Genomic DNA, 12,617 nt, shown 5'->3' on the forward strand with positions numbered 1-12,617 from the left:
CCAAAATCAAGAGTCAGATACCTTACCAACTGAGCCACCCAGATGCCTCAGTTAGGTGGTTTTTAATTTAAAAAGTGCCACAAGGGCTCCTGGGTGGCTCAGTTGTTAAGCATCTGCCTTCGTCTCAGGTCATGATCCCAGGGTCCCGGGACCGAGCTCCACATTGGGCTCTCTGCTCGGCGGAGTGCTTGCTTCTCCCTTTCCCCCAGCTTGTGTTCCTTCTCTCAGTGTATCACTCTCTGTCAAATAAATAAATAAAATCTTTTTAAAAATAAAAATAAAAAAATAAAAAAAGTGCCACAAAAAAATCAAAATAAAAAAAAATAATAGAAGTGCCACAAGAGAATTATAATAATTATATTATTATAATTATTATATAATTATATCAAAATTATATAATTATATAATTATTATAATATTATAATATTATTATAATATTCATCATACAAAACGACTGGAAGGGTAAGAAGATGGTGTGGAGATGGTGGAGCTCTGTCAGCTGAAGCTTGTTGAACTAAAGCAGGTATGTCGTGCTCATGGTTTGGAGACCAAGGAGATAGAACAAGATCTCATCAACAGGCTCCAGGCATATCTTGAAGAGGAGGCAAATGAAGATGTACTGGAGAGGAAAACAGAGGAAGAAGAACCTATCAAGGAGGGAGAACCCCTCCGAGGAACTGCGGATGAGGCAGCAGAGAGGAAAGTGGTAAAAATTACTTCTGAGATACCACAGGCAGAGAGAAGGTAGAAGAGAGCTGAATGAGTCCATGTATCCATGAGTTTGGAGAGTAAGAAAGTTGCTCAGGCAGTGAGATTTGGTGTTTCTTCAGTTCTATCCAAAGGCCTGTCATCTGACGCCAAGACTATGGTTAACCTGGATAAACTAAAGAAAAGAGCTCAAAGATTTCGTTTGAATAATCTCCAGAAAGTCTTGAAGATGGTGAGAAGCTGATAGAGAGGAAGGAGTGATTTGGGATTGTCACAAGCTCAGCTGCAACGGGAGCCACAGAGGATACAAGGGCCAAGGGCAGAGCGCTTTGCGATTTCCTGATGAGAAAAAACTCTTCCTGCTTTCTGATCTCCAGTGGTTTCCATCTCTCAGACTTGTCTTGGTGATACATACACCTAAATGTACAGTCACATGCCTGGGTCCTTACCTTGCAATGAGAGAGCATGGACCCTGGTACATCCAGAAACTTCAGCATCAATTTGACTCATTGCTGTTCCAACAACTTTAAGGTGGTTCTTGCGTTGTTTTTTGTTTTTTGTTTTTTTAAAGATTTTATTTATTTATTTGACAGAGAGAGATCACAAGTAGGCAGAGAGGCAGGCAGAGAGAGAGAGAGAGAGAGGAGGAAGCAGGCTCCCCGCCGAGCAGAGAGCCCGATGCGGGACTCGATCCCAGGATCCTGAGATCATGACCTGAGCCGAAGGCAGCAGCTTAACCCACTGAGCCACGCAGGCACCCCTTGCGTTGTTTTTTGATTATTATTTTGCTTGTTAATAAAAAACAAATAGAAAAGAAAATAATAAATAATACATACATGTATATATACACACAAATAAACAAATACAAAAGTGCCACAAGAGAACTTTCTGGGGTGATAGAAATGTTCAATAGCTTGTTTTGCATGATGACTTCATGGATATATATATACTTAACAAAACTCTTCTAACCGAACCATTAAGACCTATTCATTTTATTATATCTAAACTATACCTTAGTTTAAAAAATAATTCTAAAAGCATATGGCGCCAGCACACCTAGGTGGCTCAGTGGTTAAGCCTCTGCCATTAGCTCAGGTCCTGATCCCGGAGTCCTAGGATCCAGCCCTGCATCGGGTTCCCTGCTCAGCGGGGAGCCTGCTTCTCCCTCTGCCTGCTGCTCCCCTCTGGCTGGTGCTCTCTTTCTGACAAATAAAATCTTAAAAAAAAAAAAAAAAAAAGTAAATGGTGCCTCTTCCAAAAAAATCTGAAACACTTAAAATCTGAGAAATGTTCAGTGGTTGACTCAATGAACTTGTCTCCAAACAAGAGGCAAACAACAGGTCACATTTGCCTTGTGGTACAGATCCATTTCTCATTTGTTTGTAAGGAAAATTCAGATAAGCTAAGGTATTATAAAATAAGGCTAACTTGCCAGAGGCAATATAGCCTTAACAGACACCAAGGACTAGTATCAACCTCACAATTACAAGCAACTATGTAAAGGAAAAAATCACATACATTTACTTAATGTAAATACAAAAAAATCAAAGTTTAATTTTTTTAAAAAGATTTTATTTATTTATTTGACAGAGAGAAATCACAAGTAGACAGAGAGGCAGGCAGAGAGAGAGAGAGGGAAGCAGGCTCCCCGCTGAGCAGAGCCCAATACGGGACTTGATTCCAGGACCCTGAGATCATGACCTGAGCCGAAGGCAGCAGCTTAACCCACTAAGCCACCCAGGTGCCCCCAAGTTTAATTTTTTAAACAGCATGCCCACTCCCCAAATAAGCAGCACTTCATTATATATGTATTATAAGTCATGCCAAGGGAATGAGAAAGTAGGTTTTAGCATGTCTGCAAGAGTTTTAAAATTCAGAGTTTTCCTTAATTTTATTCTAATTTTTACTTTAAAGTGTAGTAGTATGCACATGGGCAAATGATGGAATAAAACATCCACAAAACGAAACACAAAAGCTTTAGTTTCTAGAGAAAAATGGCATAATCACCTGAGGCAACTTTCTAAGCATGGGGAAAAGACAATACAAGGGCCAATGACCAGAAAATCGAATTTGATTTTCATAGCTCTCCTGGGTACATGCACTCAGCTTCACCTGCCTTGTTATTCAAACCACATATCGTCACTTCTGAGTGGGAAAATATATGTAATGTACTTGTGTGAATATAGTGATTACTAAAATACACACATTTGTCTCTAAGGATGTGTCTTTATATAAATATTTTTGCTCTTATGTGTTTTCTGGATGTGAGGTCATCTATGTGGGCATATATGTAGGGGTTTTTATCTCTAGCTAGGTATTTGTGTAGGAGAGAGCTGGGGTGAGATGTATTTATCTATGGGTGTGTTTGTGCTCTCACAAAGGTTTAGAATTGGGGCGTTGTACACTCAAAGTGGACCAGTAACTAGAGGTAGGGATGTGTGAATTTCAAACAGGCAACGTTCCCACTAATGGAAGAGTATAATTTTATTACTTATTTTTTTAAAAGATTTTTATTTATCTGACAGAGAGAGCGCACAAGCAGGGGCAGTGACAGAGGGAAAAGCAGGCTCCCTGCTCAGCAGGGACTCAATGTGGGGCTCCACCCTAGGACCCTGGGATCATGACCTGAGCTAAAGGCAGACGCTTAACCAACTGAGCCACCCAGGTGCCCCAAGGATATAATTTTAAATACATTAAGACCCTTCTACTTTACAGAGAAAATAATTAAAAAAAGGGGGGGGGGGGACACTTAGTGCTGTCCACACCCAGCTGGGTACCTTACTGTTTCTTGTGATTTTCACAATCAACCTAAGCAGGTACAAATTAACCCAGCTTTATAGTTGAGGAATCTGAGGCTTGTCCAAAGCAACAATAAGTGGCCAAGCAGTCTCATCTCAGAGCCTGTAATTTCTCTTTCTGCCAGAAAGTCTCAGCTAAACTACGAGACAATCTTCTCAAGGAGGAGAAAATGATGAATGAGTATTTCATTAGACCTCGCACCGGTTTTTAGTGTATGGAATATGATTTCAACTTTATTCAGAAAAATTTCTTCACTTCTTCTTTTCACATGAGAGAGAATTACAGATGTTTGCTTAAGTCTGAAGGTCATAAAGCTAAAAGGACTCTGGGCCTTAGTTTAATTGCAAACTATAAAGATCTGACCCAGAAGAGCACTCCTACCCCTCTGGACTCCAGGATGCATCTCCCGGGTCTCCTCCCCTAACCGTTTCTCTCGGTCCCCATCAGGGACCAGATCCTCCCCTTCTGCACCCCCCCCCCCCCGTCCCCGCTTCCTGAGGATGTTCCTTTCTGCACCGTCTTCATCTCACCTCAATGCCCTCTGCCCTCTGTAGGCTGCCTCATTCACGCCCTTGGTCTCACCCGCCCCTGGGCTCACTCCAGCTCACACCCCCTTGCAGTTCTGCAGAAGTAATCTACCTAGATAGCTCACAGGACTTTCAAACCCAACAGTTCCAAAGTCTATCTCATTTTCTTCCTTATCTACCCCTCCCTGGAACATTCCACTTTTTTCTCCTATATTCACCGTGGCACCACCACCCACCCACCTACCCAGGTGAGAAACTGGAGAGTCATTTTGGACATCCTCCATCTATACATTCAATAATCCTTGAGGTCTTCCCATCGATGGCTCTCAAACACATCCTCCTTTTCTCTATTCCCTCTGCCGTTGCTTTGGTAAGTTATGACCCTCACTACCTGTTCCCTGGACCACCCCCACAGCAGCTGGGCTCTGGCCTCCAAACAAAAAGTCCCTGCCAGTGTCCATGTCCTACCCTATTTGCTGTAGCCAACAGGAAACCAGATTCCCTTCTGCCATAACTTAAACCCTTTTCTGCTTCCTTTGTACCTGCAAGCTAACAGCGTAAGAGGCCCTACTGAGTACTTGACAAATACGTGGTCAGATCTACATTTCAATATTCCAATCTACACTCCAACATTAAATTTCATTTTTTTAAAAAATTTTATTTGAAAGATGGAGATCACAAATAGGCAAAGAGGCAGGCAGAGAGAGATGAGGAAGCAGGCTCCCTGCTGAGCAGGGAGCCCGATGCGGGACTCTATCCCAGGACCCTGGGATAGAGCTGAAGGCAGAGACTTTAACCCACTGAGCCACCCAGGCGCCCCCATGGTTTTTTTTTTTTTTTTAAAGATTTTGAGAGAGGGAGGGAGGGAGCACACACAGGGGGAGAGGGAGTAGTAGGCTCCCCGTTGAGCAGGGAGACTGATGCAGACTCCATCCCAGGATGCCGGGATCATGACCTGAGTCAAAGGCAGGCGCCCAACTGAGCCACCCAGGTTCCCCTAAATTCCATGTATTAAACAAAAAGTTTCCAGAAGATATGCTATTTTAGCCCTCTATGCCCTGGCAAGTATGTACTTCTACCTCATTTGAACTGATTTCCAATTATTGGTTTTTCAAGAATCCACCTTCTTTGTTTTTATACCTTGTGCTTATCTCTCTTCTAGCTTTATCATCCCTGTATTGCTCTGAGATGTTCATCTGTGCATTCTGCCTTTCCTACGTCAGATTCTTGAACCCAGCACAATGCCTACCACACGGTAAGTGCTCTGTAATGGCACAAATTTCTTAAATATTAATTTATGAGATCTCAGATTTTAAAAATTCAAAGGCCACACCCAAGATACTCTTTTCCAGCTCGAACTCCATTGGGATAGCAGTTCTACACAAGCTCCTTCCGAGTCATGTTGATGACCACTTATTTGTCAAGTATTCAGTACAGCAACCTAACAACCAAATACAAGGGAATCTTGGATTGGATTCTGGACATAGAACTACAGCTATAAAGGACATTAATATTAGAGAGAATGGAAATGGGTTGTATGGCAGGTGATATTATTGAATTAATGTTAATCTTTTTAGGAATGATATTACAATTGGCTACCATGTCCTTTCCCTAGGCATAAAAATCTTTATGAGGTCTATATGTATTTTTAAGGAGCTCATTTATTTGTATTTATTTTTGAGCGAGAACAAGCAAGCAAGCGAGCATGTGCACATGAGGGCTGATATAGGGGGCAGAGAAGGAGAGGGAGCAAGAGAATCTCAAGCAAGCTCCATGCCCAGCATGGAGACTGACACAGGGCTCGATCTCATGATCCGAGCCAGAGTGGGACACTTGAACCAACTTGAGTCACCCAGGTGCCCCTCAAAGAGTTCATTTTAAAAGGAGCAAAATAATATAGAGATAGAGCAAATGCAGTAAAATTTTCAATAAAAAGTAGGAGTATTCTTTGTATTAATTTGCCAACTTCTCTGCATATCTGCAAGTTCTCAAAACACATTTGGGGCAAATGCTAAGAACACAACCAAAAATAAAATCTGTAAGTCTTTTGAAATTTAAGTATTAATACTGCTCTTGGGTTTTCTCCGGCCCAAACCCACTGCCTGGTACCTTCCATTGTCATGTTCACCCCTTAAAACCACTGCATTTCCATAATTAAGTTTTGTGTTTTTAAGGTTGCAAGGTACAGCTACCCCTCACAAAACACTCAAGTTCACTCTCCTAGTTCGCCAAACTTCACAAGACTGTTTATTTCCCTAAATGGCAGCATTCTGCACTTTATAAACCTAAGCAAATGAAAACTGTGCTTTCTCACTGGTCCATGTACTATCTTGACATCAACTACTGGAGCTTTTCATATGGGAAGACTTGAGGTGATTGAGGAATCACTAAGGTTGGAATAGTCTGAGGGATTCAAGTCTGGCAAGAGCTAGTTATTTCCAGGAGGGAAGAGGATAGCCCTTCTCTTAAATTTCTGCTACATTCAGACCAGTTTTTAAAAGGCATTTGGCATTTAACACCTTTCTCTAAGAGTTGAATTTAGATATATGCCCCAAAGAAATGAAAATGTGTGGTTCCACAAAAACTTGGGACATGGCGGTCACAGTGCTATTATTCATGTAACAGCCGAAGTGTAAACAGTCCAAATGTCCATCAAATGATGGGTAAGCAAAATTTGGTGTATCCATACAGTGGAAAACTATATAAAATATGCTTATGTGGCACATGGATGAATCTCGAAAGCATCAAAGGAGCTCACACAAAGGTTATATAACATATTTATATGGAATGTCCAGAATGGAAAATTCATTAAGACTAAGTTTATTAGTGACTGACTGGGGCTGAGAGCCTGACCCCAGGGGTCAGGATGGGAGAATGACTGCCAATGGGTACACGGGGGGATGGAAATATTCTGGAGTCAGATGGAGATGGTTATAAAACTGTTGTGTGAATATATTAAAAACCAATGAAATGTGCACTGTACATCAATGAATACTCTAGTATGTAAGTTATATTTCGATTTTTTTTAAAAGGTAATGGAGGGACACCTTGGGTGGCTCAGTGGGTTGAGCCGTTGCTTTTGGCTCAGGTCATGATCTCAGGGTCGTGGGATCGAGTCCCACATCGGGCTCTCTGCCTGCCTCTCTGCCTACTTGTGATCTTCGTCAAATAAAAAAAATCTTAAAAAAAAAAAACTGTAATGGAAAGTAATACCTACTCAGTCCCATTTTTAAGAACAGTCAAGGGGGGAGCCCAAGGGCATGCTGGGTTTGGTTGCCCTTTCAGTCTTCAGGTCACCATTGGCCAGAGTGAAGTGTCCCCATCCTGCAAAGTATGGCCAAAGCTCCCCATTACGCACCCTTCCAACCCTTGCAGGGTACCTGTGTTAGCTTTGGTACCTGCAGGGCCCATCTGGGCATGCCCCACATTCCTACTCACCATTGTAATCCCAGCGCTTCCTTCCAAGACCAATTGTCATGGCGGCCTCATTCCCGTATCTTCATTTTCCTCATTGTGCTCACCATTTTTTATTCATCTTCTTCCTAAATTTGGTTTTGTTCATTGCTTTATCTCACCTGCACAAGAATGGTGTACAGCTAACAGCAGTGGCTCAATAATGTAATTTCTGGTGAATGAGTACACTTGTCAAAACCATTTACACAAAATTTGCACTGTGTATTTTTTTTTTAAAAGATTTTATTTGACAGAGAGAGAAATCACAAGTAAGCAGAGAGGCAGGCAGAGAGAGAGGGGGAAGCAGGCTCCCTGCTGAGCAGAGCGCCCAATATGGGCCTTGATCCCAAGATCTTGCGATCATGACCTGAGCATGGCAGAGCCAAGGCAGAGGTTTAACCCACTAAGCTACCCAGGTGCCCTACACTATGTATTAATTTAAAAATGAAGCTCTATGCTGCTAAATGTGTTTTTCTCCCATAAAAGGACTTTCTCCTTCATTTAAATATGTATCTTTAAAAAATATCACACAAGTAGTATTTTATTATAGACAATTTAGGCTATAAATCTTTACACACTTTTAAGATAACATTCAGGCATCATAAACAAAATTCCCAATATGCAAATTAAATTTACAACGAGAAAATAAACACAAACTTATTTTTGAACTATGTGGCTATTGCTACACTACTTTTATAAATCCCATCCAGAGTCCAAAAATGTAGTCAAGCCCTAAAAATGTAGCAGAAGCATTTCCGCACACTGGTATCCATAATCTAGTTTGTGCAGCAATGTTTCCACTAGATTCATAGAGTATTTTTTGGAAGAAAGAAGCAAAAGCTGGTCATTTGGTGGCTTTTCTGACTTTCTGCAGTTCTTCAATGGGTTTCCACTCCTGGTTGATGGTTAGAAGCTTGAAGGAAAAAAAAAAAAAAAAGGCAAATTTTTTTTTTTTTTTTTTTTTAGGATCTGTCCTTCATCCTCATGTCCCTTTTTTGGGGTTCTCCACACTCCCTTTGGAAAAATCATCACCATAATAGGTATAAAAAAGAACCATCTCTAAAGACATGCACAAAACAGTAATGTGGGCCCTAAAGAACTTGTGGGTTCCCAAGTATCATGGATCAGAAAGAAACGTTGTATATATTTTCCCACTTTCATGTAACAGGTTCTAGGTTTTTAAGTTCCCCATGGCTTTATGTGAACTCTTTTAAGTTCAAAAAGTTTGTCTACCCCTGGTGAGCGGCCGCAGAATGCTCCAGCACAGGGGCGTGGCACATAGCAGGCTCTTAACCAAACTTCCTCACTATACGCAACAGAGGTACAAATGATTTAAGCAATAAGGGAAAAGGGGCAGAGCTGTGGACAGTCCTTGACTTCCAAAAAGCTCGAATTCAGTGGTTCTCATTTACCTTTACATGTTTTCTAATGCTGCAGGATCCAGGTTTTTTTGTTTTGCTGGTTTTTTTTTTAATTTTAAATTGAATTCCAGTATCATTAACATACAATGTTATCTTAGTTTCAGGCATACAACAATTCTCTACATTACTAGAAGCTCATGATTCAACAACTCTATGCATTACTCAGCACTCATGGCAAGTTCACTCCTTAATCCCCATCACCTACTTCCCCCAGCTCCCTCTGGTAACCCCTAGTTTGTTCTCTACAGTTAAGAGTTCGTTTCTTGGTTTGCCTCTTTTTTTCCCCCTTTGCTCATTTGTTTCTTAAATTCCATATGAGTGAAATCATACGGTAGTTGTCTTGCTCTGACTTATTTTGCTTAGAGATGCAGGTAGTTTTGAAGATTCTAAATGTCTTTCATTAGGTCAAACTCTGCTATTTCAGAGTTCTGTTTAAAAAAAAAAAAAAAATTTCCTGACTGACATTAAGTAGTGTTAGTTCCAACAGACTCAGTCTTTACTTCCAAAATATTTAAAATGTTACAAAATTTTTGCTAGTCTTCAAAGAATCAGTGCCTATTAGTTGATTTTGCTTGAAGAAAAGGCCACTCTTGTTTCCCAGAGCTCCTGTTATTTTTCCCAACAGACCTTACACTAACTTTAGGTAAATGATACCATGAGATAAAAATACTACAATGATGATTAAAGTTAACATTTGAGTAGGTACTCTCAAATGGGCCAGCCACTATGCTAAAGGTTTTTATGTATTTTACATTCTTTAATCCTCTTAACTCTGAGGTACAACTCTATTATTGAGCCCACTTTAGAGATTCTGAGAGCCTCAGAAAGGCCAGGTTGTCCAAAATCACCTGTGAATAATGGAACAAGAGCTTGAACAGCACTCCCCTTACTACTACACTAAACGGCACTATAAATGTGAAAAGGTATTAAATCCATTTTGACAAGGGTGTTAAAGCTCAGGCTAAATATAAATCACCTTAAAAAAAATTTATCTCACAGCACAAGCTAGAGGAGAGGCAAGGGGCAGAAGAACCTAAAGCGGACTTCGTTTTGAGTGCAGAGCCCAACATGGGGGCTTGATCCCATGACCCTGAGATCATGACCTGAGTGAAATCAAAAGTCAGACAGTTAACCAACTGAGCCACCCAGGCATCCCGTAAACCACTTTATAATACAGCAATACCTTTCTAGGTACAGTAGGGTCCACAGTTTGCCAAGGTTCTGGATTTCTTTTCCGATCAATGCTAAAAATAAAAGGAAGCTGATTAAATACTAAAGTAAGTGAATTTATACATTTTTATTTATTTTTTGTTTTTTAAAAGATTTTATTTGGCAGAGAGAAGAAGAGAGGAGAGGGAGAGCGAGCGAGCACACAAGCAGGGGCAGCAGGAGGCTGAGCAGGCAGAGCGAGAAGCAGGCTTCCTGCTGAGCAAGGAGCCAGACGCCCTACTCAATCCCATGACCTAAGCTGAAGGAAGGCCCTTAACCAGCTGAGCCACCCAGGCATCCCTAAATTTAAGTGAATTTAAACCAACTCTGACACTGGGTCTGTAAACATGCTGGGACATCATAGAACAGATCCAGACTGATAAACAGGCATTAATCAGTTAGTTCGCTTAAACTGATGGAAGGTTGAGTAAGGGAGCCTCAGGATTTGGCTCAAATGTTGAGGACTAGTTCCTCTGAGGGTTGAAACTCTGTGTTCCCTTTGTTGGGCGGGATGGGAGGATGTTCCTTCCCATAAGCTGAAGAGCAGCAGTCAGGGTTTGAAATGTCAGGCTAAGAGCAATTAAAAACAAACAAACAAAAAAAACCCCACAGTATTCTTGCTCTGGTTTCTGAGACAGGCAGAAGGGCTGGGGTTGAACTCTAAGTGGTGAACTAACTGCACCGTCCAAGTCCCCTCTGCCAGGACCTGGCTTTATTTATCCCCTTTTCAGTCCTGCTCTGGGTCAAGATCAGTTTCAAATTTTTCTCTTCCTCGTATTCCAGGTCCCCTGCTATCTGATCTTCTTACACAGAGCTGAGATTGGGTTCACTGTAGACAACTCAATCTATATGCTCTACCACATTAGGATACTCTACCACATTAGGAAAGATCTAATAAACTGTGATTTTAAAATTTCATTAAAATAATGATTTAAGTTTGATGATAAATAACCCAAAAGACCATTTAGTAACTTTAAATTTCGAAACTTAAAAAAATCCAACTTTACTTCACTGCACAAGCGGAAGAGGGCCAATGGATGAAAGGAACAAACTAATTTTATCCGCATCGTAATTTAACAGTCTCCTGGTTATCAGAAAGCTTTCTAGTCCCAAGTTTGACATTCTTATCCTAGAGGTAAAGCTAGGAAACTGAAACCATGCATTACTAAGGTCAACCTAACAGTGCTACAAAGGTTTTTTATAAATGCCTACTTACATCACATCAGGTTTTAGAAGGGAATATACAGCAAAAGACGAAGCTCCACCCGCTGCTGTGGTCATGATCAGCATCAAAGGAATAAGCTAACAGAGAACAGGTGGAGGATAAATATTCCGATGTTTCAGTGTGAAACACGTGAAATTTAACACAAATAGCTAAATATCATTTAATACTTTTCTTCAAAATCTGCACCTTATCTTTAAAAAGTATTTAAGTCAAGAATTTTCAATGGTCTTAAAAACTTACTTCCTTCTTTTTCCTCAGGATTTGGAAAAAGTTCATGATGACTTCAGTGTACAACGCCAAATCTAGAATTTAAAAAAGAAGAAACAATTCAAGATACTGATCCAAACTTCAGCCACTCCGACTCAACCTGGGGAAAGCCGACTGGCCAACGTCCTCCCCACAATGTCCTCCAGCAGTCAGCCTCCCGCGGCTCACCTGGGAGGCGGGGCCACTACACTCGCGCGGACGATGCAACCGCCCCAAACAGAATTGGGTTCCAGCGTCCGCACTTATATACTGATCACAAAGGATGGGCCGGGCCAAGGCACTCTAATCACGCGGACCGAGCTGGGGGTGTGCGGGGCTGATTCTTTCCCCGCTGTGCGTCCGACTGTCGGGCGCCCCCTGTAGGACATCCTCCCCGCGGACGCGACGCAGCCGAAAGCGGGCACTGGCGCCCTCTACTGCCAGGCGTGGTCCTTCCCCGTCGCCCCGCGAGCGCAGAGGCTCCGCGTTTTCGGCGCTTGGGATCCGGCCGAGCGCCTGAGAACAAGCGGAGCTCCGATGGCCAAGGCCAGGGTTTTGGCCAGGGTGAAAACCGAGACCTCTAAAAGGCAACCCGGAAGCTGCAGGCAGAGAAGCAGCCTCCCCACTGAGCAAGGGGCTGATGGAGGACTTGATCCACAACCTGAGCCACATTAACCCATAGCTTGAACCTCAAAGAGCTTTAAAATAATTGTTTTAAAATTAACTATTTTAAAATAACCGAGCTAGTGCTCTTGGCATAATTGCAAGGAGCCGCGGAGCGGGGGGCAGGGGGTACGGTGGGGCTCCCAGGTGCAGGCAGGTAAATTAAAATCAATCCAATCACATCAAAAGCTCCAGCGTGTGATGCAGCACACATATGGAGATAATTAAATTGTAATATCCATTTCAGAAGAACTCCCATGGTGTTGATTTGTTCCATTACAATTTTTAAATTTCCACTCCCCTCCTTCCCCGTTTCTTTAAATGGAGAAAATCAGGAGGTAAGGGAGAAGAAACAGAACCAGCTTT

At 41.8% G+C, this 12,617-nt stretch overlaps 1 protein-coding gene and 1 pseudogene across 2 annotated transcripts; one reads left to right on the plus strand and one right to left on the minus strand.

The window, feature by feature from the left end:
* The first annotated feature begins 481 nt into the window (after positions 1 to 481).
* Positions 482 to 1,116, plus strand: LOC309866600 (SAP domain-containing ribonucleoprotein pseudogene; annotated as a pseudogene). The gene has a single exon. The product of its transcript is annotated as an SAP domain-containing ribonucleoprotein pseudogene (transcript).
* Positions 1,117 to 8,010: 6,894 nt separating this feature from the next.
* Positions 8,011 to 12,002, minus strand: LOC309867044 (normal mucosa of esophagus-specific gene 1 protein). The gene is made up of 5 exons (XM_082735289.1): positions 11,778 to 12,002; positions 11,583 to 11,644; positions 11,334 to 11,419; positions 10,092 to 10,152; positions 8,011 to 8,400 (listed from the first exon to the last, which is right to left on the minus strand). Exons 2-5 carry the CDS (start codon positions 11,616 to 11,618, stop codon positions 8,332 to 8,334), a joined length of 252 nt encoding a protein of 83 aa, XP_082591415.1. The 5' UTR covers positions 11,619 to 11,644; positions 11,778 to 12,002; the 3' UTR covers positions 8,011 to 8,331.
* Positions 12,003 to 12,617: the final 615 nt, after the last annotated feature.

Source organism: Mustela nivalis (assembly GCF_964662115.1).
Source record: "Mustela nivalis genome assembly, chromosome: 6".
In the NCBI taxonomy this organism is placed as follows: domain Eukaryota; kingdom Metazoa; phylum Chordata; class Mammalia; order Carnivora; family Mustelidae; genus Mustela; species Mustela nivalis.

What these genes read in the sequence shown, in the direction of transcription:
- LOC309867044 (XM_082735289.1), bottom strand. Translation starts at nt 11,618, where the DNA reads ATGAACTTTTTCCAAATCCTGAGGAAAAAGAAGGAA. An exon ending in TCCTGAGGAAAAAGAAGGAA is followed by an intron (nt 11,420 to 11,582) that starts GTAAGTTTTTAA and finishes GTTCTCTGTTAG; the next exon opens with CTTATTCCTTTGATGCTGAT. An exon ending in CTTCTAAAACCTGATGTGAT is followed by an intron (nt 10,153 to 11,333) that starts GTAAGTAGGCAT and finishes TTTTATTTTTAG; the next exon opens with CATTGATCGGAAAAGAAATC.